Source organism: Musa acuminata, chromosome BXJ2-1, assembly GCF_036884655.1.
Source record: "Musa acuminata AAA Group cultivar baxijiao chromosome BXJ2-1, Cavendish_Baxijiao_AAA, whole genome shotgun sequence".
Classification (NCBI taxonomy): Eukaryota; Viridiplantae; Streptophyta; class Magnoliopsida; order Zingiberales; family Musaceae; genus Musa; species Musa acuminata.
The window spans coordinates 10,805,653-10,829,943 of record NC_088338.1 but is presented as its reverse complement, the minus strand read 5'-3'; the positions used below and the strand labels follow the sequence as shown (position 1 = coordinate 10,829,943).

Sequence of the window (24,291 nt, the reverse complement as noted above, 5' to 3'; positions counted from 1 at the left end):
TGTTAGCACAAACACAAAACCTAGGAACAAAGATAGGGTGTCATGTCGGACATGCTATCACGGATTCGTGACGACGATCGCCCCCCCCCCCCCTCCTATGCTGTCCAGAGCCACATGAACCAAAATCGTCCTAACAATGGTCGTTCCGGAAAGCTCGGGCAAGGTATCACGTGGTGTTGTTCTGCACATATCAAGCAACAATCGTTCGAAGGTACGAACTCATCACCCGATGAGTCAGTTGCTGCATACAGATCGCGTACGATCAACCCTCAGACATCAGAATAAAAGCCCTCAGCTAGCATATGGCAACGGGGCGAAAAACTTTCTACAAAAGTTTGACTTACTTGATTTTTGAAGGGGTCTAAGTGGGAAACCCCTCCCCTCTCAGCTTAGACCAATGTGCAGGAACCTGATGATAACGAAGCAGAACATACTCACTAAAGAGGTGCATCTAGATCAACCCCAAGCTTAATCGATTCCTGACGAAGGCTCAATCACAAGGAAAATCTTAAACATCGACAATCAAACCAAGCTATGCTGACACATTTATGGGAAGAGGTTCACTACCAATAATGATGAGAAATAATCATGAAAGTTGAGGGAAACCCTAAGAATCAATGCACAGAGAGAACAATCCATCACACTCTTCCCTTAAATGTGTCACAACCTCACTCGGAGCCTCAATTAATGTGCAATTAGTGGACGAAAGAGATGGGTGGTATTTGCGGCACGAAGATTAAAGAAACCGACGCAGCGGCTCACCTGATGACGCCACGTCTTCGTCGCAACGGTAACCCCCATCTCTCTCTCTCGCTCGCTCTCTCCCTCTTTATTCCCACCAAACTCGCTCGCCTTCCGAACTCTCTCCCTCAAACTTCGCATCCTTTCCTTGACAAACCCCAACCCTCGCTGTGTAATTTGCATTAGCAGTACTGCTCGTCTGTGCAAGGCGGAACAACGAGTGGCATGCCACGGTCTTGACCGATCCAAAGGCTCCGGCAACCATCTCCGTAGATCCTCTTCTCTCGGATCCATGGCGAGGCAACCGAGGGAGGAAACGGACTCCAAAGCACAGCTGGTGAGGGAGATCTGCTCCACCGGATCCATGTTCGCCGCCTGCATGCACCGCCGAAGGCCACCCGCATTCGTCGACTGGTATCTCGTTCTCGGAGTACGTTGATCTTTCTTTGGTTTGGTGTGCCGTGTTCTACCGACGGGGAGGAGTGGTCGGGTTCTATTGAGATCTGTGTGCCGGAGTGCAGGTCGATGAGGAGGAGAAGGTGGACGCCATCCGCAAGCGCTACCGTCAACTTGGTAGGGCACGAGACTTGGCTCGAGCACTGTGTTTGATTTGTGTCCGCATGCTTTGCTCTTCTGGAAACGATAACGTGTTCACTGACTTTTGTCTCCTCGGTGGCGATGATTTTGTTGCAGCACTGCAGCTTCATCCCGACAAAAATAAGCATCCCAAGGCCGACGTTGCATTCAAGCTTGTGTCAGAGGTACCCATCGGAAATAGAACAAACCATGGTTAAACATTACATTCCGGCCATTTATTTCCTTCCCACAACATTTTTCTTGGCAAATATCAAGAAATTATACATGTTTTTCCAGTGTTCATGTCAGAAATATAACCCCTCCCCTTCCCACCTCTCTGCAACTGCAACAGCAGCTGCAGAAGAAGGCTCCGACTTGGAAGGAATCATATGAAACTGTCACTTTTGTGTTATAGTTCATTCAATTCAAGCATTTTTGCACACACACTTCTTTTCATTAAAAGCATCAAAAACTGAGATTGTTCTTTTTGTCTCCTTGCCTCCTAGTCAATGAAGTCCATGATGCCAACCTCAATCATATCATCCTGCGTGCCTCTTTTGCACTTTAAACATGCATCATCCTGCCATTTAGGTTATTCACTCTTAGTGTCATAATCAAATCAAGTCAGCTATGGCACAAAACTTGGTTAAGGACAAACAGAGTCAAAAAGTTTGGGCATTGTCCTTTCTCGAGTCTCAATGGAGCACACAAAACTATTTGCATTTGCAGATGCACATAACATAAAGCACTTGCATTGCCCTTTCTCGAGTCTCAACGGAGCGCACAAACTATTTGCTGCAGGCATATGAATGTCTTTCTGACAAAGCCAAAAGGAATGCCTTCAATTCCCAGAGGTGGAGCAACTTGTGCAAGGAATGCTACAGGAGATCTCGGAGCAAGGAGCATGTTCACAGGCAGAGATGCTGGCAGTCCACAGGACAAGCAAGTTCATATAAAGTGATGAACAACTTGAGACAGATGCAGAAGAGATTTAGAGAGGAATGTGAAGTGATAGAGAGTTGCATGAGAGCCAACCAATCATACTGGAAAGAGTCCCCAGTCTTCAGTCCATATGAACAACTGCTGTCATCCCCGGGCTATCCTCACTCCAGAGAAGCCACCCTGGAGAAGCCAATGAGCAGCAGCCATTGGCAAGCTCGAGACCAGTGTGGCAGAGGTGCAGGCTGTGAGTCCCCCATTTATGAGATCAGGAAACACAACTATCCAAGGAGTAGGAGCTTCTGCTTTAGGTTCTGATGCAGCTTTGTCTGCATACTCTGTCCCTCGAAGCTCCTGCCATGTTTATTCTTTGCATTTTTATGATGTACTGGTATTTCTTCATGATGGACTGGCTGCTTAGTGTCACCTATTTAACATAAGCATGATATGAAAAGTCCTTGTTGCAGTTCAGGTGTAGGTGTAGAGGATCACACTAGAAAATTAGCTGCTTGTGCGTTACTTTGATCTGGAGCTATCTATGATGGTAGTCAAACCTCCAAATCTGTCAGCAACTCAGTTCTGAAAGGGATTTTGCCTGAGGACAACAAAACTTCTCCCAGTGGCATCATGCTTTTATATAATGTTGGCCTGCAGGAGACTTTTCAAACTGAAGATGACATTTGTTGTTGCAATCTGGATTCCTTTCCATGAAGGATGTAAAATTGACACAGTCAATGAGAAACAATATTCTTCAACCTAACTTCGGCGATTTTGAACACAGTTGATTATTACCTTTGCTGGGCATGCCAAAAAAAAGGGGATGATAATACTGGGGCCAAAAAATAACATCTGAGCACCATTAGGGAGAATTAGCAGATGGAAATTGTAAAGCTCTTTTGGTGGCAAAATGTAGTAGTCACACATGGCTATAACTATGATGCAGAAGAAGCTAAATACAGATACAACATGATGCAGAAGAGAGAGAGAGAGAGAGAGAGAGAGAGAGAGCACAAATTAGGACAGGACACAGTACAAAGTTGTTTCTCAGTGTCTCAGTAGCAGACTAGTCCAACAGGTTCTTAAACAGGGCTGCTTGAAACCTTGATTAAGAGAATCCACCCAAATGTATCTTCAAGGAAATTACCACAAAGTTAAAACTAAATCCAAGAACTTTAACCGGACAATGTATGAAACAAATTCTCCGGTATTCAAAGGCTACAAGTCTAAAGATATATCGTTTTATGATTGACATGAAGAAAGTTCTGCAAGTATAATCTTTTATAGAATAGGACAATGAAAACATAAAACTTCCTACAAGTTCTTTACATGATCCAAGTTTGAATCAATAAAAAAACTAAGCATTTTTTTTGTTTGCAAACATATCAATATCTAAACTAGAAGATAGATATTGCATATCCCAGAAGCTAAGGTTAATTCTCAAGGAATGACAGCTTCCGCCTTTGCCCGCCAAAAGCATAACCATGTTTTGAACAGAAAGTACGACTAGTAGAGGATCTAGCAGAAGAAACTATTAAGAACATGCAGTCCAAGTTCTTCAGACCATCACAAAATAAAGATTTGTTGACTTGCAATCAAGTTTGGCAGTCACTAAAAGTAGCCGAAAGAAACTGTTAAGTGTAGATAATATCAAGTAACATGAAATATCATAACATACTACCATCCGAGCAAAGAATCAAATGGAAGAGTATCATCATCATATACCTAGAGGAACCTAGCTGAAGGTAGAATAAATAAGATATCCAAAAGTTTAAGTGCATCAAAATTGGAGTTACATGACAACAGCATAATAAGCTCCTACAATTCTCATAGGGTAGCAAGTGCAGCAGAGATCTTACAGTTGATGATTACTATAAAAAACCATCACCAAGAAGCAAAGTTTAGTATGATAAAACAATAAAAAGAAAGCTTCCCACAAGTTCACTGTAATATCCAATTTCAGATTACTTGAGAAAAATGAGTTTTTCTCCCATTTGCATACACTTTAATATTGTCTTAGCAATCTAACCAAAACCTTGAGAAGTCCAAAACTTGTAGAGCCCTAATGTCAGAATCATGAACAGGTGATACCTCATATTTTCACCTACCTAAAAAATCGAACTTGTCTCGTATAGAACGCTAACAAAACAAGTTGGGGCTGACAAAATCATGGGTAATGGGAATTAGGATCTATTAGAAAAAAAATGAAATGCCCTTCCTTTGCAATTTGAACAAACATTATACAAAATTCAGTCGGACACGACTAGCATTAAAGCATTTATAAACACTTAAAAATCATTACTTTCAAGACAAAATAATAATTAATCTTTTTATAACATCTAGCCCACTTTACAAGGCCTTAAACATAATCACAAAGTAACAAGCAATTCATGAGAGTAATAAAATTGGATCACCCACCCAATTCCTATTGCAAGCATTACTCATAAATTTGTCTGAAAATAAATATAGAGATGAAAATGATCAAATTATGAATATATATTCGGAAAATAACCCAAATTTCCCCTGACAATTACGTTGCAATCTTACCTAGATATAGAAAGACAGGAAGAGATGCAGTCAATGTGCAGCATCGATGACCTTGGTGGCCTTGAACACTGGATGGAGCAACCCGAGCTCGTCCTTCACATCGAGAGGGTTGCTGGTCTCGTTCCTTATCCTCTTCACCCTCCGGCTAGCTAGTGATTTGTGGGTGAACCCGTATATCTGCAAGATCTGATTGTCCCCAAAGTTAAAGGCGCGGTCCATCTGCTTTAGGCACCGTTCCACCGGGTAGTCCCCAAACTTCCCGCAGGGCTTGCAGCCAACGAAGTGGGTGACGAGGGGCCATCGGTGATCCCCGAGCCCCGGGTGGTGGTTCTCGATCATCTCCTCGTAGCGATCGACGAGGATTCCCCAGTAGCCGTGGAGGTAGTAGGCGCTCTCGAGGTAAACCTTGTCGCCCCACTGGTCGCGCCGGGTCGCGAGGAGGTAGACCATGGCGGATTGGTCGTCAGCCTCGAAGACCGGGCGGTCCTTGAGGAAGGCGGTGAGTACCTTGCCTGCCTCGGTGCGGGTCTTGCCCTTGGGGCCCATCGGCGCCCAGGCGTCGAGGAGGTCGAGCGACCACTGGCAGTTGCGGAGGAGGAAGCTGCCGGTGTTGAGGCCGATCCAGTTGTGGTCGTCGTACACCATCTCGTTCCATCCGTGCATGACCAGGTTGTAGGGGGCGTAGCGCTCCCAGGGTAGCTCGAAGGCCATGTCGGTGAACATGGCGTCGCTGTCCATCCACCACAAGAACTCCACCTCCGGGTGAGCGAGCAGAAGGGATCGGATCAGAGGCAGCTTGGCCCAGAATCCAGCCATCTCGGCGTCGAGCAGGGCCATGTTGTAGAAGATCTCAATGCCGTGGACGCGGCAGTAGTCGATCTTGTTCTTGATGGACTTGAGGAGATAGTGGTCGCCCACGGGGTTCTCACAGGGCTTGGGGGAGGAGCCCGTCACCAGGAGCACCCGGGGCTTGTTTGGCCCGAGGAAACTGGGCCGCTCGGGATGCCGGCGGAGCCAGTCGGCGCGCTGCTCGTCCCAGTCGGAGATCTTGGGGCCCAACGAGTAGGGTTGCGAGGGGTCGCGAGGGGGGTCCTCCTCGCTGTCATCCAGAGAATTGGAGGAGGAGATGGTGGTCTCGACGAGGGGGCGGCGTAGGCGGAGGCGGATCTGGTTTAAGTCCTGCTCGGGAGTGCCGAACCGGCCGGCGCCGACGGTGCCGCGGAGGACGAGGACAGTGAGGGCGAGGCAGAGGAGGGTGAGCTTGGCGCTGCGGAGCGCCCGCCGGAGATGCCAGACGCGGCGCTCACCGACACACCGCCCCAGCCACATCGCTGTTTCGTTGGCTTCTCCTTAACTCGCTGGATCTGATCCCCTTAATACATGGTAAGAAAACACGTCTGGGTTTTGGGTCTGAGTGTTGAGATAGTGGGAAGGATGTCCAACGGAAGAGGAGGGGACGCAGTCAGAGTATTATATATTTAAAGAGGCATATCTCAGGAGGAAGGGGAATGCACGGGGAAGATGCAACGAAGGGGAGAGTGTGCCGGTGGTTGCTCCTTTTGGGTTGGCGTTCTTCTAACACGGTAAGTAGGTGGATTATATGTCCCACATACGAAGACAACGGTAACTCTTACCTTCTTCCTGCTGTTAGACGTAATTCTTCCTTGAATTAAGGGGCACGCACATGGACATGCACATGTCGATGAATACGTGAAGGCACAGCTCGATTGTCTTATTTGACGGGAAATTAATTGTGGGCGATGGTCGTCTTACTCAATTAGTTTGGGCAAAATGACACCACGTCACCGGCACTGAATCGACCCTGGAAAAACGTGTGGGGCATGATGATGTGGTCTGTGGTTACTGGTCTCAAGTGTGGGAGCCACATGCATATGGCCCCACTCATCAGTCGCGAGAGTTGTTTGCAGACGTAACGTACCTGTAACGTGTGTCATGTATGCGACTCGGTCGGGTATTTGAAGTCGTGCAGTAGGTTGGGTCAATCCAACTACCGGTGAGGCAATTCACAGAAGGATCAGTGTCGTCTAAATCCAAAATGAAATGACCCGAACCTGAATCGAATCGCTCTTGTTGGTTTTAGTTCGGTTTAGGTTCCTGAGCGAAACAAAACCAAACCCCTCGGTTCGGATAGGGATTGACCAAAACTGAACCGGGCGGACTCGAATTGAAGAGCCATATCTTCACCTAAAAACCAATTCCGGTCCGGTTCGAATTTGCCGCTTTCATAAGCTGGTCTAAAATCGATTCGCCTCTCATCCGTCGGATTTGGCGGGAAAATAGACGTCGCTTCCCGCCATTTTTCAACACCTTCTTCATTCGATGTAATTATTTTTATTTTTATTTTTAAGGTAAAAACAAAATGCTGTGGACACCTACGAGAATTGTTTGCAATACCCTAATCAACCTTAAAAGTGAAATATTTGGGTGTTATGTTAGGATTCTCGTGCGTCGAGAGCATTCCTCGCTTGTTTCTCTTTCCTCCGTTCCATTCAAGAAGGGGAAAGGGGAACACCGCAATCTTCGTCTCCTACCAACGCTTCGGTGTTGCTTCGCCGCCTGTTGGCCGCCGATCAACCGACTCTGACCTATAGGTTTCCTCTCCGTCCTTTCTCGCCCGATCCATCTCTCTCTCGTTCGCTCGCTCGCGCTCTGTCCCTCCTCTCTCTCTCTCCCTCGCCCTCCGGCCGGAGGATCATACGCGAAGTGGGTGGAAACTGATAGGAGCCCAACACACCTTTCCCTTGTTACCTCCGCGGCCCCCAGCCGAGCCACCCCAACAGATCGCCTCCCCCTCCTCTTCCGCCCCCGCCCCTTGCCGAGTCTCCTCGACAGCCCCTCTCCCCGTCGCGGCTCTCTGCTTCTTCCCAGCAGAACTACCGCCCCTCGCGAGCCTTTCTGATAGCTCCCAACGCCTCCCTCTCTCTCTCTCTCTCTCTCTCTCTCTCTCTCTCTCTCTCTCTCTCTCTCTCCCCGACGACCTCGCTTCTTCTCCCATCGTTCAGCAGCCTCCCCTTCTCTACTTCTTTTCTCCTCCCGACAGCCCCCATCCGGCCTCCTTTGAATTTAATAGTAATTTTTAATTCTTGTTCGTAATGGTTAACTTTTTGTTAATACTAGTTCTTGAATGGTTTAAAAGACAGAATTTGTCATTGCTAGTATTTTCAATTGTCACTGCGTTATATACGATTTAATTAATGTAATTTGATATCTTAATGGTAATATTTTGAATATGAGATGATACGAAACTCTTATATTGTCTATTTTTTTTCATAATTATCTTTCGTCTTAATTTTATTTTTATAATGCTTATATTGACGAGCAAAGGGTTAATTATATATTACTTCATGTAGTTAATTACCTTTGGCATCTTGGTTCCTACATTTTAAAAAGTTATATTAACATTCCTATAATTACTAAAGTGAAACATTTATATTCATTTATTATAACGTCGTTGATTTTACCAATAGAAACATGAAAAAAAAGAGAAAAAGATAATTTTAACGTTTCAGTCGATGGTAGCGGTGTTGTTGGGGTCGCACGTAGTTATTGTGGATGAGCAGAGCGGTGATGGGAGATGAGGGTTGCTCTGCGTTGATGTTGATACCAATGTAGTTGTCGAGTGATCTTTTTGTCACTCTACATCTGTGTTGGGGTAATGCAGTTATTGAGCGACGAAAGGGTCGCTTGACATCTACATTAGTGTCGATAGATGCAGAACAATGTCACTCGACAATTACGTCGGCATCGTTCTGCATCTACGTCGGTGTCGATGTAGTTGTTGAGTGGCAAAAGAGTCGTCGATACAGATATCGAGTAGCATCGCTTTGTATTTGCATTAGTGTCGATGCAGTTATCGAGTGGCGCTTCTCAGCATCTGCATTGGCGAACCTTTCATTGCTTGGCAATTGCATCGATGTTGATGTAGATGCAGAGCGATAAAAGGGTCGCTTGGCAATTGCGTCAGCGTTGATGTAGATGCAGAGCATCTCTCACTTCTCATCACTCTCCTCATCCACAATAGACACTTGTGACTCCTAGTGCCATCGTAGTCGACCACCATTGATGTCATCCGTCATTATTAATTAAAACTTTAAAATTATTTTTTTGTCATTTCTTTTCATGTTTCCATTGGTTAAATCAACGATGTTACGATAAATGGACATAAATATTTTACTTTCGTAATTATATGTATGACAATATAATTTTCTAAAGTGTAGGGATTGAGATGTTAAAGGTAGTTAACTACAGGGGATAATCTATAATTAGCTCACGAGCAAATGTGTGAGTGCCTAGGCAAGCATCTAGTACCTTAAGCATTTTGGAACCTTAGAGTCTTTTAGCCCCTAGTGCCTAGACAACACTGAAAATTAGAGATAAAAGCTTCATATCAACATAACAATGCATTTGGTGAACAGAAAACACTTTCTATTTCTCAATCTGAACATGTTGAATTATTTGGTTGGGTTGAATTTTTTTTTGCTATTATTGATTCATTGTTGTTTGTCTTTCTTTTTTGTTCTAGTTTGTATCCAAGGATCATGACTAAAGAAGAAACTTCTGCTGAAAGAGATGACATGCAAATTGATGGACGTGAGTTGGAGCACCTGCAAGTTAGCACAATTCCCGGAGGATTTAGTGCTGACTATCTCAAACTATATTATGGTAAGGACCTTTTCGTAGGTGGATTTTTTTGTTAACATGACTTCACACTTCTAACTTTTATTAATATAGAAAGGGAATTGATGTAGAATGTTCTTAGAGTTGTTCTATGATTCATTCTTATTTTTTATCATTTTGAGAATTCTTGTGCGTCTTGGTCACAGTATGGTTTGTCATGTACACAAGCCAAACTGCATGGACTTCCTAAATTAGGTTTGTCCCGTTTCAATTAGGTCATGCCTTCACTTGATATAGTTTTTACTAGATTATCTTTCTCATTCACCTTGTTAGGCATAAGTTTTTGGAAGATAATGTGCTTAGTTTGTTTGGTGGCAGGAAAGCTCTTTCCACATGCTGATATTTATAGATGGCTCTCCTATGGAAATGGTAGGTCATATTAGCTATCAAAAATTTATGTAAAGATATGGTCTTCCTACTCATTCTTGTTTAACTATGTCGCATGACCTCTTTGCAGATGGAAAGCATCCTGCGTGTGACCATTCCTACTTTGGTCGAAGAGAATTTTCATTCACTTTAGAAAATGATATATATGTACGCTTCCAGTCATTTAATAATGCAGTTGACATGGAGAATTCTATCCGGGAGAAGTGTCCTTATAAGATTGATATTGGACCTGTTTACAGTGTGGATGTATGAACCAAACTCTTGAGCTTCAGACATATAGTTTTGAGATTGCTTTTATCTTTTGCTTCTTGACTATTTTCTTACTGTTATGACATATTTTGCCACAGCCTGCAAAAAGGCATGCATATGCACAATCTGGAAATAATGTGTTTGCACCAGTGGAAAGGGAGCTAATTTTTGACATTGTAAGTTCAAATGTTTAAGGCATCTGAAACTTTTAAATATCTGCTACATTACTGGACCAGCTATTTGATATGCCACATTCCAAACAGGACATGTCAGACTATGATGATGTTCGGTATTGTTGCTCTGGGGCTGATGTTTGCTTGAATTGCTGGCCTTTAATGACTATTTCTATGAAGGTTTTAGACACTGCACTTAGAGGTCTGAAATACTTATGTTCTATGATAATTATTTTATACCTGTTTTTTCTTATCTATATAACTACAATATCTTTCATAAGCAATTCGAAGATCCATAAGAAACTATTTTCCTGCCAGGAGCCTTCATGGAATACCTTGTTTCTCTACTGTTACCTACTGTTACAAAATCTTGCAGATGATTTTGGTTTCAACCACATCTTATGGGTATATAGTGGCCGTCGTGGTGTCCATTGTTGGGTTTGTGATGGCAGAGCAAGAAGGTCAGGAGAAAGACTTTTGTCATATGCATTGTTGTCTTGCTTTATAATCAGAATAGTTACTAATATATGTCTCTTTCAGGCTTAGCAACGAACAACGGGCAGCAATTGCAGATTATTTCCGTGTCTATAAGGTGATTCTCTTATGATGTTTGTTCTACTATGCACTAAATTCATTCAGGCAATGTGCAATTCTGTGTTGATGGTGTTGCTTCGGTTCAGGGTGGCGAAAATAATGTGAAGAAAGTAAATTTGACGGGACCAGTTCTTCATCCCTTTCTTGCGTATGTCTTGATCTGTTTAACGTTGCATGTGTCCTCTATGTTTCTTGATTAACTTCTTTTTAAGATTTATTTCATGGGAAATGTGCTTGTTTGTGTAGACGATCTTATACGGATGTTTTAAAGGGCTTTTTTGAAGGAAAGTTGCTTGCTAGCCAAAACTTATTTGCATCTATAGAGAGATTTCAGAAGATCCTTGAAATCATACCCGACGAATGTAAGCAAACAAGAACATCAATTGATGAACTTTTTTAGTTAATCATGACAGTGTTGTGATATCATAGAAAATAGCTCTTTCCTATTGTAAAATTGTGTCCTTGTCAGCTATTGCTTCTGAGCTTCTTGACAAGTGGCAAGGAAATAGAAGATCCTCAATTTCAAAGGAAGACGTCAATGTTGTTCGATGGGAACAGTTAAAGCATGTGTTACAATCAGGAAAGCAGAAGGTTGATGTTTAGTTGTCTTTATTTAATGGTCAAATGTGACTTTACTTTTTTCTATAGTTTATTGATTTACAACTAAAAATATTCTTCCAAACCAAAAAAATGAAGTATCTGTATTAGTAAGTTCATATATCTTTAGTAAGAATGATAAACTCCAATCAACATTTTATCTCTGATCTTTTTATGTTGTGATAACTGATATAGCTGGTGGTGCAAGAAAGTACTATTGTTATTTGTAGATCATTGAATTCTTGTTGATCAGATTTGAGATACATACCAATATGAAAATATGGAACTAAAACTGTTCAGGAGAAAAGGTGCACCATATTGGTCTTGACTGTTGCATCATTGAATGTTTTTGTGCATTTTAGATGAGCATTAGGACAATGAAGATATTGGAACATTGTTTGAAACAATAGGGCAAGCATAGTAATGAAGTAATACTTTTAAGGATACATATGTTAGGACATTAGGTTTGTCCAGGAAGATTGTTTAGGTGGTCTGGTTCAAAGGTAGAGGTCAAAATAATGATTACAACAGAAAAAGGGAAATAGCCAGATGACTTGTCTGAATAAGTTTATGAACACTGTATCTTAGCTCTATATAAATTTGTTTTATCTTGGTACCAATGGGAACTGAGATTTGTACGCCTTGGACTCTTGGACTTAATTTATCAGACATGCCCGATTGTATCTATATTATGTGGATCTGGTTTTAACTTTATTCATTTACATGTTTCAGGCACAGGGGCTTCGGAGGTGTGTGGAAGAAATTATTTTTACTTATACATATCCTAGGCTTGACATGGAGGTCTGTTGGTTGGTTCTGTTTTGTTGCTTATGCGTGGTTCATTTCAGTTTTCACTTCTGAGTTTGTGGTGATGTTAGGTATCAAAACACATGAACCATTTACTAAAGGCGCCCTTCTGTGTACACCCCAAAACAGGTTTGTGTGGAATCTTTATGGAATCACACAATGCAATTTTATAATTTCATTTGCTTTCTTTAGCTCTCTTTCTAATATTAGATCCTATAACTGTGGCAATTTTCACTTGGATATCACAGGTCCATGATACAGGTTCTGATAATTTTGTATTTTTGTTATAGGGCGTGTATGTGTGCCTATTGATCCCAACAATTGTGATAATTTTGATCCTACAACTGTACCTACTCTTTCTCAGGTTAGTTTATGAATGTATTTTGTCAAATTGAATTTGATGTGGAATCAATATATATATATATATATATATATATATATATATATATATATATATATATATATATATATATATATATATAATTTATTTCATATGCCTTTAACTCTTGTACCAGCACTTCATGGGTTCATCGAGTGACCCAAGTTTACTCATGAGATTGTAGACCAGCTTATCAGTTAATGCTTAACATATTTGTCTCTCCACTAATTTATCAAATAATAGTGCAATATTTGCTTATATTTTACCATACACCAACAGCCATTTTACCATCATTTGTTTATCCTGTAATTCCTATGCTAGCCACTTCTTCGCTCATCTTAATCATCATATGAGAATTGAATATTTCAAATTTGTAATTTTTGTTTAAATTATCTATAGCTATTCCACAAAGTATTGTGGTCACATAAAATAGTTCCCCTTTAAGAAAGCACTTTAGCTTCTGTCTAGAAATCCCAATTTTCCTATATAATATGATTTTATCTAATATGAACATTTTGAAACTTGATGTGCTTGCAATTTGTTAATTTCTGAGTGCTGACCCATTTGCGAGCAGCTTGCCTGTACGGTGGTGTCCGTTTTGTGGATCTTGATTCTGACCTTTGGTTGAGAAGTGTCTAGTTGGCATTTGGACTTGCCAAGTTTTATTCGATATATTTAGTTCTGTTGTGCTGATCCTGTTTTTACCATAGCTTTTATGGTGTTGCGGCAAGTGCATGGAATCATGCCTATGCAAATCATGTGAGGATAAACTTAACATGTTCAGATGTGGATATCTGATAAACTTAGTAAGTATGGAGCTTCACAGCTTCATTTGCATACACGGTCAATTATCTTAATATAAAATGTATGATATGTTCATATGTAAAACTTGGTGACCTTAGGCATTTAGATACGTCTTTCTTATTTAGAATGCAATGACTATGGTTGGTCTTAACAGCATGTCTTGAATGTTCTGGGGCTCCAGCTTATCCATAGTTACTATGGTCACTAGCCCCTTGTAACCATGTTGCCAGTTATGGATCCCAATGCCTGGACCATTTGGTCCAGGATCATGACAGTGCATGATTTCAATCACCTAAAGGCCTATCTCTGTCTAGCACAAAGAAGAAGAAAAGGATGAGGATTAAGTGGTTGATGCCCTTCTGCAGATAGACCAAGGGGGAGAAGAGAAGGGTGAGAAAGAGTAGAAAAGCATACCTGGTTATCACCTACAATTGGTTGCTCTACATGCACTGTCGCCAATTGCTGTTGTCTGCTGTAATGTGCAACTCTCCATCATTGCACTCAAATAAATTTGGCTTTTCCCTTAAGAAGTGTGCTTGAGTAACATGTGAGAAGTGGGCGAGAGAATTGAGAACTAAATTTCACGAGATAAGATCTGAATCTGGCAACTTAAAAGTTTTTTCTTCTGCCATGAATTGAAAAGAGAAGAAATGAAGGGGAAAAAAGGGAAAATAGAAGAAAAGAAAAGCTATCTGCAACATATCCTTTAAGTGATTTTAGTTTCAAAATAGTGTTTGTTTTAAAAAAAAATTCATTAAACTGTTATAAAATATCCAAACATAATCAAAGAAATATAAAATAATGTGATATCACATGACCAGCAGGAGCCACAACTAGAAGCAGTGATCTGGCTAAAACTACCCCTTTGTGCTGCATGCTAAGAAATGTATTGTATTCTGTTCTGTTTCTGTAATGCATACCATGTTAAACCACAATCCAGGTAACTATGAGCCAATCCCTTGAACAAGCTGTTCAGAATAGCTTCCTCTTAGGTTTGATTCTCATGTTGGTTTCCTGGACTTATCCCTTGTATGAGTAGGTTAATGTTTCAGTTTCAAATCAATCAATTAAAATTATTATATTACGCCAGACAAACATTATGGTAAGGTCATCCTTTAAAGATTTACTTGTTATGAAAATAACCTTCTCCCACTTGGTCAAAAACCTTAGAAGCCCATCCATATATGAACTATAATTTGCTTTAGCACTTTTTCCTGCTGCTGTTTATGAAGTCTGATGATGCAATCTTCATGTGGATTTTTATAGTTTTTGTTAAAGGGAACAAATTCTAGATTAATATTTGAATTCAGAATTTTTTATGACTATTGAGTTGAAGCTCTTTTGTTTCCTCAGTGGTTAAACAAAAGGTAGATGATGATAGCCAAAATTTCTAATTTTGGGCCGTTACTGATTTTGGTAGTGCAGTATACCAATTTGTACTATCGGATTTCAGCTGAAAAAAATTAAAAACTTGGTAATTACTGAAGTTAGTCTTTGCACAGACTGGTAAATGCTGGTTGGTTTACACAATACTGACTGATATTTGAAACGTGATTCATAGTATTTTCTGTGGAAACTTAACTTGATGCACATTCTTTTGTTTATTATATTTCAGTAAACTTTCTCTTTGTAGTTCTTTGATATATGTTTTTTGGTGATGACACTTTGCAGCTTTTAGAAGAGCTTAACATGAGCGGTATGAGATCGGAGTCCGAAGATGGTAGGTGACTACTGAAAAGAAGAGTTGTACTTGTGGGTTTTCTATTAGGAATTCACTCTTAGGATCTACACGTCTATTGCCACAAATAAAATAGAAGTAATCTCTTCTAGGATTCGGTTGGCTAGTTCTTATTGCATTTCTGTCTGTGTGCTAGCATGGTATAGAACCTATACCGTTAAGACGAGTTATTCTATTACTCATGAAGACTTTCAATTTCAATTTTAACATTTTTTTTGTTGCATCTTGTGTGACAGAATGGGAAAGAACTTCACTTGGCAAGTCCATCAAAATTTTCAGATCATCATTTCTGGCCCCGCTGTTGAAATCTTGTAAGGTAATTTTTTCTCTTGCTGCCTTCTCATTTTATAATCAAATGAATATAGGGTCGATAACTTCTCTGGATACAATCTAGTTGATCAGTCGGCCTTTGCTGTGCATACAAATGGCACACAGTTCTAAAATGAAGTTTTTATTGCTAAACATGCAGGTGCTTGATCAATGACTACTTTATATGGTCTTGATGAACTTGTTTTTCATTTGTCATAGTTTAGTTTGGTACAGAATCTTGGTGCATCATCTCTGGAAACCTCGTTTTTCCTGCATAGCACTATAATCAAAAGTTGGTAAAAGTATGCATATAGTAAGCTGCAAAAATAGACTATCTCCTTAAAGCTCATATCTCCTGTTACTAGACAAATCAGTTATAAATAAATAAATGTTTCTTGTTCTTCTTGCATTTGTGAAGTCTTAGTTAGCCTTTCAAAAAGCAAGTATTGATGCTGTTGCTACTGAGATACGCAGTTCTCTTAACGTGACTTTTTCAAGAACAGTTTTCTTTTCCCTTCTTTCTGCAGGAGGAGATGGAAAGTTTGTACAATTCCAAAGTCAAGCAATCTAAGAACGCACTGAATTGGTAGAATGTACGAGAGGTTTCTTGGGAAAACCTGACAGGTTTCCAACTGACCTCATTCTATGCTTCGAGCATTGTCTGCTTACTAAACTTGTGTACCAATAGTCCTGTCTATTGGATCTTGCATGTTCCAAGAATCCTTGTCAACCAACTGATAATATTTTTTGATCAATATGTTCAAGGCTATTTCTCTGTGTAGATGAAATGCAAAATGCTTGTACAAGATTAATTATTATATAATAGTTTTCTACTTGTGTACAGTTTGGTACATTCCTAAATGCTTAGTACTCTGCTTCCTATTTGTCTCAGTAACTTCCTCGACATGGTGGTTTTCTGAGGTTTCTGAAACTTTACCTGTTTCCTATGATGACAGTTGTACCTGTTTTCAATCTCAAGACCTTGCCATCAATCATTCATGTTGCTAAAATAGGGTGCTCTTCTTCTGAAGCCATGCGAAAGAAGAAATGCTCATGCTGAAGCACAACAATTTTAGTGTGTCTGTGGAAGCAGAGTTTTGTTGTACGTTAGGACAAGTTTGGTTCAGGGAAGGAACAGCAAGTGGTCCTTTTAGTAGACCATCGGCGATCGTCCTGTAGGCTGCCTCCGTGAGGTGCAATCCGTCCCAGGAAGCGTAGCTCGATGGGTCGCTGCATAGCTTCGCCGACGGACCACCACATCCTACGCAGCATGCAGAGAGAGGCTCCTTGAAACCTGCAAAAGGGTGCATTCCCTTCACCACTCACCTAAGCAGATCTTGTAATGGACGGTAAGAAGGAAGGAGCTCACCGAATTGCTTTGGGGACTCGAACAGCCTCATCGCGGACTCATAGTAATCAGCGTAGGCGATGGTTGCATTGGGATGAAGCCCCCTAACCCGCTCTATCTCATCCTGCAGCAACCGATTGTGATACTGGGAGAACTCGTTCAACCATCTGATGCAGCCAGTTTTGGCGTCGTAATCGTCAAGCTTTTGGGTCTGGAACTGCGTCAGATACACTGGAACACATCCGATGGGTAGATTTCCTGGAACCACTAAATTTTTTGCACCGAGTTTGATCAAATCCTATCATCCAGAAATAGAACCGCATGGGGGTGAAAGACATGTCCGCATGGTTGCAAGTTCTCGACAAAGGATCAGGCGGAACAAGTAGGCTCACGGTGATCGCAGAGCTGATCGCCTCGACCACGCTGGGCACGAAGGTCCTGATCTCCTCCACCCGCCGATTCTGGAAGAACGGGTGGTTGTAGTCATTCCCTCCGATCTCTCCCACCAGGAACAGCGAGTTGCCCAAGATCGACGGTTCTGTCATTGCTGGTGTTCAGTCAAAGCCTTGTGATCTAACTAGATGCCATAGATGGCTGTGCAAAATTTGGTTGTTTGATGATTGATTCAGCAGTTGCTGATGGATGATGACACACAGCTGCTGTTACTGCACACATCAGAAGGTGTTCAGCATGTCTTTTTCTTCTTTTCTCCTACTCTCTCTCTCTCTCTCTCTCTCTCTCTCTCTCTCTCTCTCTCTCTTTCCTTGTCGTTCTTTCGCTTTAAATCTTTATTATCTTTGAAGTATTCTCTGTTATCAGTAGATTGGTTGGGTTGCTTCAAACCACTCCTTTATGCTCCAAAGGGTACGGTTCTAGAATCGTGAGTTTCGATCATCTTCTACGTCCTACGCCACCATTTGTTTCGGAGAAGGTAAAAGCAGACAAAGACGAGGGAGGATCTATGATTACCTCGGAAGATTTCCGGCAGATCACTAGATCTGACATAATGATGCGCAGGGAAATGAGCCAATCAGTGCTAACCTGAAACGGATGGTGTGGAGCGGAGAAGCTGCTTGAACCACTCGATCTGAACCTGCAGGGAGTATTCGGTCCAGGAAACATCAATCTTCTTGTCCCTGAAGAAGGAGCTGTTCAGCGCAGTGGCTCCTCCGACCGCGAAGTTTGCTCCGTGACGGAAGTCCTCGTCGCTCCCTCCACCAAGATACGGCCGCAGCAGTGGCACTCCCATGGCTTGCGCTGAGACAAAACGTCAGACATCGTTGACGAGCAGGCAGAGGCGGACGCAGTCTTGGACGAACAACACAAAAAGAGGACCACTGACCGATGAAGTCTATGATGAGTCGGCCGTCGGAGTAGCGCCCGGTGGGGCGATGGAAGTACGTCTCGCCGTACGGGAGGCGGCTCACGGCGCCAGCTGAGTCGCCATCCGAGGCCAGTATGTTTCCGGTGTCTGCAAGCGAGTCACCGAAGCTAAAGATGGATGAGTAGCAGCCGGTCACCCGATGAACGCTCAGGAGGAGGACGATGGTGATGACGACGCCAACGTGAGTCTCAGAGGACGCCATTACCCAACTGTGTGGAGGAGCAGCGTACTGCTCAAAGCCTAGTACTTTATTGTTGCCAGCAGTAGCTGTCATCAGCTTTGTTTAGCCATAGTCAAATTGACGGTCGCTGTAAGAGGAGATGAGATTCCAGCGATCCATCCATTCTTATATAAGCTTTTGACTCGGTACCACAATTGAAAGTGAGAAGAAGACTGGTTCTTTAACCGGCAGTTGTCATGGGCATAGAAAGACACTAAGATACAGAGTCAGACAGAACAAAACAAAACCACAGCAAATATGATGACTGGCTTGGAATATTTTTTGGGACGCGTGAGAGATTAGGAGTACCAATTGAGAGGGCATGTTTTCTGCAGGAGTTCTTGCAGGAAATGCAATCATTCATGGCTACCTCCATGCCATCTACAAACGCCTACTCTGATATTGAGCAGAAACCTGAACTCGGTGGTGTAAGTGCCAATGAGATCAACAGTTGAAAGAATTGGGTTCTAAATATGTGTGCGTGTATGTGAGAGAGAGAGAGAGAGAGAGAGAGAGAGTATATGCAGCATCATCTGATTTCCAGATTCTTAGCACTCTTAATTAGCAGACCAAACTCACACAAAGCATTGAAAACGAGTTTTATTTGAAGGGCAAAATGATTACAAACTAAACTTAGAATTGGAAAGCATAGAATGGTTCAAATAATTGTAGAGACTCACAGCCTTGTTTTTATTATTGCCTTATGCTTCATTCATTTCGACAACAAATCGGGTTTTGGCACTTCACTTCAATTAAAGCCTACTGGATTTCGATGGCAGGTTGGGCGGCATCTTCTTCCTTCTCCTATCAGTGTGCTTGCACAACATGGAATCCAATGCTGCCACCGCATCCACGACGTGCTTCCCTTTGTTCAGCATTATGCAGCTCGCCCTGCACATATCCATCCTTCAGATTCGGTACAATGCTGTGTAGATTATCATCAGTATCTAAGCAGTAGATTATTACCACAAGATTGCCAACTTACTTCATTGCATTCGCTACATCTGTGATCTCAGCTCTGGATGGGAACCCGGACTTGATGAGAATGTCCAAAACCTCGGTCGCCCATGTCACCGGAATGTGAGCAGCACTGCAGACGGCCATGATCTCTTTCTGGATCTCACCCAATTGATCCCACCCACACTCCACCATGAGGTCTCCTCTAGCAATCATAACCCCTATCGGGTTCGATGACTGCATCGCCTGCAGCAACAACTGAGGTAGATTGTCGACAGCTTCCCTCGTCTCAATCTTCAGCATCAGCCCCAGTGCCGGGACGTTCCTCTTCTCAAGCTCCCGCTGCACGCTGGCCATGTCGTTCGCATCCCTGATGAAGGAAATGCCGACGATGTCAGCGTTGGCGGCAACGAAGTGGAGGTCCACAAGGTCTTTGGAGGTCAGACCTCTGAGTAACTTGGTGTCGCTCTTCGGCAGGTTGATCGACTTCTTAGTGCCAAGTTTGGATCCCATTGCGTTGGCCTGAACGATCATGACTACTATCGCATTGCTGTTCTTAGCCTGAATCATGCCCCAGATTTTGCCATCATCAAACGCGATCGGCTCACCTGGTTTGACGGAGTTGAAGATGTGGTCACTGGAGCATGTTATCATGGTTGAATCGTGTCTGTCGTCATGGAGATCGTTCTCAGCTACGCAGCAGCTTCTAGTGAGAGTGAGCACGTCTCCTGTCTCGACTGTGATATATCTCTCTACTATGAGTATCTTCAAGATCTGCCCGGAAACCTTCTTGTCTTCCTTGTCCACATGAAGTGTCCCACCCAAACTTATGTGAGCAGCTTCTGAACACTCCGCTACATAGCCAGAACGACAGTACTTCTCCACCACCATGACTGGTCTTCTTCCACCCGTGGGATCGACGAAGCTCACCGTGTCGCCCACCCTGAGCTCACCGAAAAGCTCTTGGCCGATGCGAAGAATGGCATGGCATGATTCGTTAGACGGAGGGCTCCTTCCGTCGCAGCACAGCCAAATCCGTGCCGGGGAAAGCATGTCACCGCTGTCATCAGATTCCGGGGAAACAACTGCGGCGATCTTATTCACCAACAGAGAGGCAGTCCTCAGCTTCGGCCCTGCGAGATCCATCAGTACCCGACATGATTTGCCCAACGATGCCGAGCTCTGTCGAGTGATCCTGACGATCTCACTCCACACGGTGGGATCGTCGTGTGCGCAATTGATTCGGATGACGTCGGCGCCAGCCTTGATGAGATCGGCGATGAGCGTTTCGTTGGAAATGGCTTCTTTTCCTGCGGTCACCATGACATGCACTTGCCCGCTGTCTTGGTACGGACCGAACAGAGCTGTTGCATGGGAGAAGCCTCTCTCTCTCATGGCACTCGCGGCGGCCGCTCTCTCGTTTCTGCCTTCCTCGCCGGCGGTCGTAGTACCAACCGAGAGTTCCAAGAGCTGGATGATGGTGTCGATGCATGGAAGCACGCTAGGGTCTATGGATTCCAAGCTTTGGAGTCCCACAGAACAGAGGTCCTCGTTGAGCCGCTGGAGATCAAGGCATTTGAGTGCCAAATGATGGCACAAGTTCATGGCACTATCCAGGTAATTCCTGTCAGCTTCGGTTGATTAGCGTACGAAGAGGAAGGTTTATAGCACAGGAAGATGACAGACATTAATGGCCAACCTGTGGCACAGATTGAGTCGACAGAGATCTCTGTTCTCCGATGCCAATAAGCATCTGCGCACCGCCTTCAGCTCCTCAAGAATGCTTGCTAGAACGTCAACCGGATGTGCAGAAGGCGGCTGCACATCTTCCGGTTCATGATCTACGTAATGCTTGATCGAAGAGTTTGAAGTTGACTTCTCATTGCACACGAAAGATCTGCATGATTTCTCGTACGGTTCTAATCTGGCAACATAGATCGAGTAGCTTCTTAGATTTCCCTTCATTTGTAGAGGGAAATGCTTCATCTGATACGGGAATATGATCGTGGAAGAACAGAAACTGCGACCGCTTAGATTCAAAGATAACATCTCTCACCCGCTCCACAGTTTGGCCTCCCTGGAACCAGAAATAATTATATTTCCAATAATCTGAATATTATTAAGCTAACTAAGAGCAGAAAAGATATATAAAAGAAAATTAAGAATATAAATGAATAAAATCATGTCTTATAAATACATCTGATGACGAGGAAAGGGTTGCTCAGCAAAATAGAGAGATTAAACAGAGACAATGCATTAAAACGATCAAATAAAATAGGCACATAAGCTATGCTCCCATCGTCATCGATACAAGTCCGAAGCGAAGCCAAACAATATTAGAAGCTTGGGAGAGCTACTAGATATGATCGAGTGACCTGAGTTGGTGGGACTTGGAGAAGCAGCTCGTCTAATGCAGGCGAGAGATGTCAAACACCAGAAGCGTTCCATCCCTTTATGATTGATTCACAGAGTCTGCTAAAACCTTCACCGAGGAAGGACAGAGTAGCCTTCATTGGGTTCCTCCTGCGAATGAACAAAGCCCGTAGTTCTCATTGGATTCGCGTGAGTGATTGAACGGCGAGTAGATCCCGTCGAAACGTGTTTCATGACTTCTCATTGCAAAAAGCATGACGAGATTTGTTCTTACAATCGTATAAGGGAATCGTGGAGGCACCCCTAAGGAGAACTCATGGGAAGAAACTTACCGTGCATATTTTTTTTTAATGTAATTAATGTTAAAATTAAACTTATTCAAATATCATAAAGAGGTTAATTTCATCAAAATAAAAAATAAATTAAATATCGAGAAATCAAATTGACTATTGATTCTTGAAGGGATTTATTGTAAGAGAATGATTCATTTTTAATACAATTAATATAATGTATCTTTGGAGACTATGTAAACCTTGTCATGAAACATATAGAGTTTTTGAAATTGTAAAGAATTTTGAGAGAAATATAGAAGATTTAATCTTGTCATACTCTTCCTTTGTTTATTAACTCTATCCATTCTTCCTATCAAGTTCAACATTTGAGATCAAAGCATAGTTTAGTTATGGTTTTTTCCCTAAGTACCATCTAACTCTAGATCCCCATATTGACAAAAGAAAATTATGATATATGGTGTATCCAAATAAAGGTTCTTTTAGGCTGTATGAGAGTTTATAGAAGATGGATATGTTGAACTAAGTCCAGACCAATAGATGTAGAAGTAAGAAAGCAACTCAAAGATAAAAAGAAGAAGGAGAAAAAAGTCTTATTCACAATCTACTAAGAGCTTGATGATACAATGTTCGAGATCATCGCTCTAGTAAATATTTCAAATGAGGCTTGGGAAATGCTTCAAAAAGTATTTGGTGGTATTGATAAGTTAAAAAAACTTTGTCTATAAGTTTTACGAGCCGAGTTTGAAAAATTACGACAAGGTATTTCTGAAACTATTTCTGATTACTTCTCAAAAATCATTTCTATTGTTCATCAAATGAGACAAAATAGTCAACAAATAAGTGATCAAAGAGTAATAGAAAAAATACTGAGATCTTTAGATCTAAAATTTGATTTTATTACTGTTGCGATTGAAAAATCAAAATATTTAGAAAAAATATCTTTAGAACAACTTATGGGTTCTCTTCAAGTTCATGAATAAAGGATTACAAAAAAGGATGAGACAAAACTATAGAGCAAGCACTACAAATCAAGTTTACTTTTGAAAATAAAAGTAAATCAAATTCTCGATGAGGAAGAGGAGGTATAAATCAAATCAATCAAGAATCTCTAAACAATAAAAGTAATAAAGAAAATTCTACCCAAAGAGGCCGATGTTATGATCAAGGACGTGGCCGAGGCCGTGGACATGGTAGAAATTATAAAAGCTCTGAAATACAATATTATGTTTGCAAAAGGTATGAACATTACTCCTATAGATATTATTATAATCCTAATAATCAATGTGATAAGATAAACTTTATTGAGAAAGAAAAGAACGAAAATCAAGTTTTACTAATAACTTATGATAATTTGAAAGAGAATCAATCTATGACATGGTATCTAGATACAAGAGCCTTAAATCACATGTGTAGCATTAAAGAGCTATTTTAAAAAATGGATACAAGTTATTTCACTAACATTATATTTGGTGATCTGTCTCAAAGATCAGTAAGAGATAAAGGTAAAATTTTTCTTGAACTTAATAATGGCAAAGAATTATGCATTTCAGATGTTTATTATGTTCTTGATATAAAAAATAATATTCTAAGGGATAATTACTTAAAAAAAGTAATGATATTGAGATGAAAGATATAGCTCTCTCAATTAATGATAAAAATAAAACATTGATATAACATATGAAAAATGACAAAGAAAATAATGTTTCATCTGCATTTATATATTTTTGATCGATCAAATTATTTTAAAACTGATATTGAGAATATTTTTACACTATGACATCTAAGATATACTCACTTAAATGTTGAAGCTTTGAAACTTCTAGAGAAGCATAATATGATGACAAAAATGCCAAGAATTGATCGTCCATCAAAATTATATGAAGTATGCGTCATATGTAAGCAAGAAAGAAAGTCTTTCAAAGTCGGAAGAACAAAAAGAGCATAACATCGACTTGATCTAGTGCACTCAGATGTTTGTGACCTTATCAGTCTAGTATCACTTGGAGGAAACATGTATTTTTTTACCTTCATTAATTATCATAGTAGCAAAACTTCGGTTTACATGTTAAAAAAAAAGAATTTTTTTAAAGAAAATTCAAAGAATTTAAAGATTTGGTTGAAAGAGAAAGTGGTTGTAAGATTAAATATTTAAGAACAGATAAAGGTGATGAATATATATCA

At 41.5% G+C, this 24,291-nt stretch overlaps 5 protein-coding genes across 8 annotated transcripts; 2 read left to right on the top strand and 3 right to left on the bottom strand.

Annotated features, from left to right (window-relative positions):
• The first annotated feature begins 638 nt into the window (after window positions 1–638).
• LOC103996845 (uncharacterized) lies at window positions 639–2,726 on the top strand. Of its 2 annotated transcripts, XM_009417874.3 has the most exons (4): window positions 639–1,171; window positions 1,263–1,314; window positions 1,435–1,502; window positions 2,119–2,726. In XM_009417874.3, the coding sequence occupies exons 1-4, from the start codon at window positions 1,034–1,036 to the stop codon at window positions 2,572–2,574; spliced, it is 714 nt and encodes a 237-aa protein (XP_009416149.2). In that variant the 5' UTR covers window positions 639–1,033; the 3' UTR covers window positions 2,575–2,726. The 2 variants fall into 2 exon arrangements, with proteins under 2 accessions (XP_009416149.2, XP_018684896.2); XM_018829351.2 differs by having other exon boundaries at window positions 716–1,171; window positions 1,263–1,502.
• LOC135585424 (probable xyloglucan 6-xylosyltransferase 1) lies at window positions 1,529–6,370 on the bottom strand. 3 transcript variants are annotated; one of them, XM_065093357.1, is made up of 2 exons: window positions 4,801–6,370; window positions 1,529–3,385 (listed from the first exon to the last, which is right to left on the bottom strand). In XM_065093357.1, the coding sequence occupies exon 1, from the start codon at window positions 6,127–6,129 to the stop codon at window positions 4,831–4,833; it is 1,299 nt and encodes a 432-aa protein (XP_064949429.1). In that variant the 5' UTR covers window positions 6,130–6,370; the 3' UTR covers window positions 1,529–3,385; window positions 4,801–4,830. The 3 variants fall into 3 exon arrangements, with proteins under 3 accessions (XP_064949429.1, XP_064949430.1, XP_064949431.1); XM_065093358.1 differs by having other exon boundaries at window positions 1,529–3,105; XM_065093359.1 differs by having other exon boundaries at window positions 1,529–2,904.
• An 870-nt stretch (window positions 6,371–7,240) lies between these two features.
• Window positions 7,241–16,507, top strand: LOC135598897 (uncharacterized). Its single transcript, XM_065093355.1, has 17 exons — window positions 7,241–7,412; window positions 9,344–9,483; window positions 9,817–9,867; window positions 9,956–10,131; window positions 10,233–10,310; window positions 10,398–10,509; window positions 10,684–10,768; window positions 10,848–10,899; window positions 10,988–11,049; window positions 11,148–11,263; window positions 11,371–11,492; window positions 12,231–12,299; window positions 12,377–12,434; window positions 12,596–12,669; window positions 15,160–15,208; window positions 15,463–15,542; window positions 16,063–16,507. The coding sequence occupies exons 2-17, from the start codon at window positions 9,360–9,362 to the stop codon at window positions 16,123–16,125; spliced, it is 1,371 nt and encodes a 456-aa protein (XP_064949427.1). The 5' UTR covers window positions 7,241–7,412; window positions 9,344–9,359; the 3' UTR covers window positions 16,126–16,507.
• A 29-nt stretch (window positions 16,508–16,536) lies between these two features.
• LOC135598898 (GDSL esterase/lipase At1g28570-like) lies at window positions 16,537–18,564 on the bottom strand. The gene is made up of 5 exons (XM_065093356.1): window positions 18,226–18,564; window positions 17,925–18,140; window positions 17,276–17,421; window positions 16,905–17,181; window positions 16,537–16,829 (listed from the first exon to the last, which is right to left on the bottom strand). The coding sequence occupies exons 1-5, from the start codon at window positions 18,539–18,541 to the stop codon at window positions 16,540–16,542; spliced, it is 1,245 nt and encodes a 414-aa protein (XP_064949428.1). The 5' UTR covers window positions 18,542–18,564; the 3' UTR covers window positions 16,537–16,539.
• A 510-nt stretch (window positions 18,565–19,074) lies between these two features.
• Window positions 19,075–21,903, bottom strand: LOC135598098 (plastidial pyruvate kinase 4, chloroplastic-like). Its single transcript, XM_065091625.1, has 4 exons — window positions 21,820–21,903; window positions 21,144–21,521; window positions 19,473–21,068; window positions 19,075–19,378 (listed from the first exon to the last, which is right to left on the bottom strand). The coding sequence occupies exons 2-4, from the start codon at window positions 21,491–21,493 to the stop codon at window positions 19,240–19,242; spliced, it is 2,085 nt and encodes a 694-aa protein (XP_064947697.1). The 5' UTR covers window positions 21,494–21,521; window positions 21,820–21,903; the 3' UTR covers window positions 19,075–19,239.
• Between the last annotated feature and the right edge of the window lie 2,388 nt (window positions 21,904–24,291).

Coding starts and splice junctions, on each gene's coding strand:
- LOC135585424 (XM_065093357.1), bottom strand. CDS start 6,129: ATGTGGCTGGGGCGGTGTGTCGGTGAGCGCCGCGTCTGGCATCTCCGG.
- LOC103996845 (XM_018829351.2), top strand. CDS start 1,034: ATGGCGAGGCAACCGAGGGAGGAAACGGACTCCAAAGCACAGCTGGTG. Junction 1,172..1,262: donor ACTGGTATCTCGTTCTCGGA/GTACGTTGATCT, acceptor GCCGGAGTGCAG/GTCGATGAGGAGGAGAAGGT. Junction 1,503..2,118: donor CATTCAAGCTTGTGTCAGAG/GTACCCATCGGA, acceptor TATTTGCTGCAG/GCATATGAATGTCTTTCTGA.
- LOC135598098 (XM_065091625.1), bottom strand. CDS start 21,493: ATGTTATCTTTGAATCTAAGCGGTCGCAGTTTCTGTTCTTCCACGATC. Junction 21,069..21,143: donor CGACTCAATCTGTGCCACAG/GTTGGCCATTAA, acceptor CGAAGCTGACAG/GAATTACCTGGATAGTGCCA. Junction 19,379..19,472: donor GATGTAGCGAATGCAATGAA/GTAAGTTGGCAA, acceptor GGATATGTGCAG/GGCGAGCTGCATAATGCTGA.
- LOC135598897 (XM_065093355.1), top strand. CDS start 9,360: ATGACTAAAGAAGAAACTTCTGCTGAAAGAGATGACATGCAAATTGAT. Junction 11,050..11,147: donor GTTCTTCATCCCTTTCTTGC/GTATGTCTTGAT, acceptor TTGTTTGTGTAG/ACGATCTTATACGGATGTTT. Junction 15,543..16,062: donor CGCTGTTGAAATCTTGTAAG/GTAATTTTTTCT, acceptor TTCTTTCTGCAG/GAGGAGATGGAAAGTTTGTA.
- LOC135598898 (XM_065093356.1), bottom strand. CDS start 18,541: ATGACAGCTACTGCTGGCAACAATAAAGTACTAGGCTTTGAGCAGTAC. Junction 17,182..17,275: donor CGATCAGCTCTGCGATCACC/GTGAGCCTACTT, acceptor TCTGGATGATAG/GATTTGATCAAACTCGGTGC. Junction 16,830..16,904: donor CGAGTCCCCAAAGCAATTCG/GTGAGCTCCTTC, acceptor ACCCTTTTGCAG/GTTTCAAGGAGCCTCTCTCT.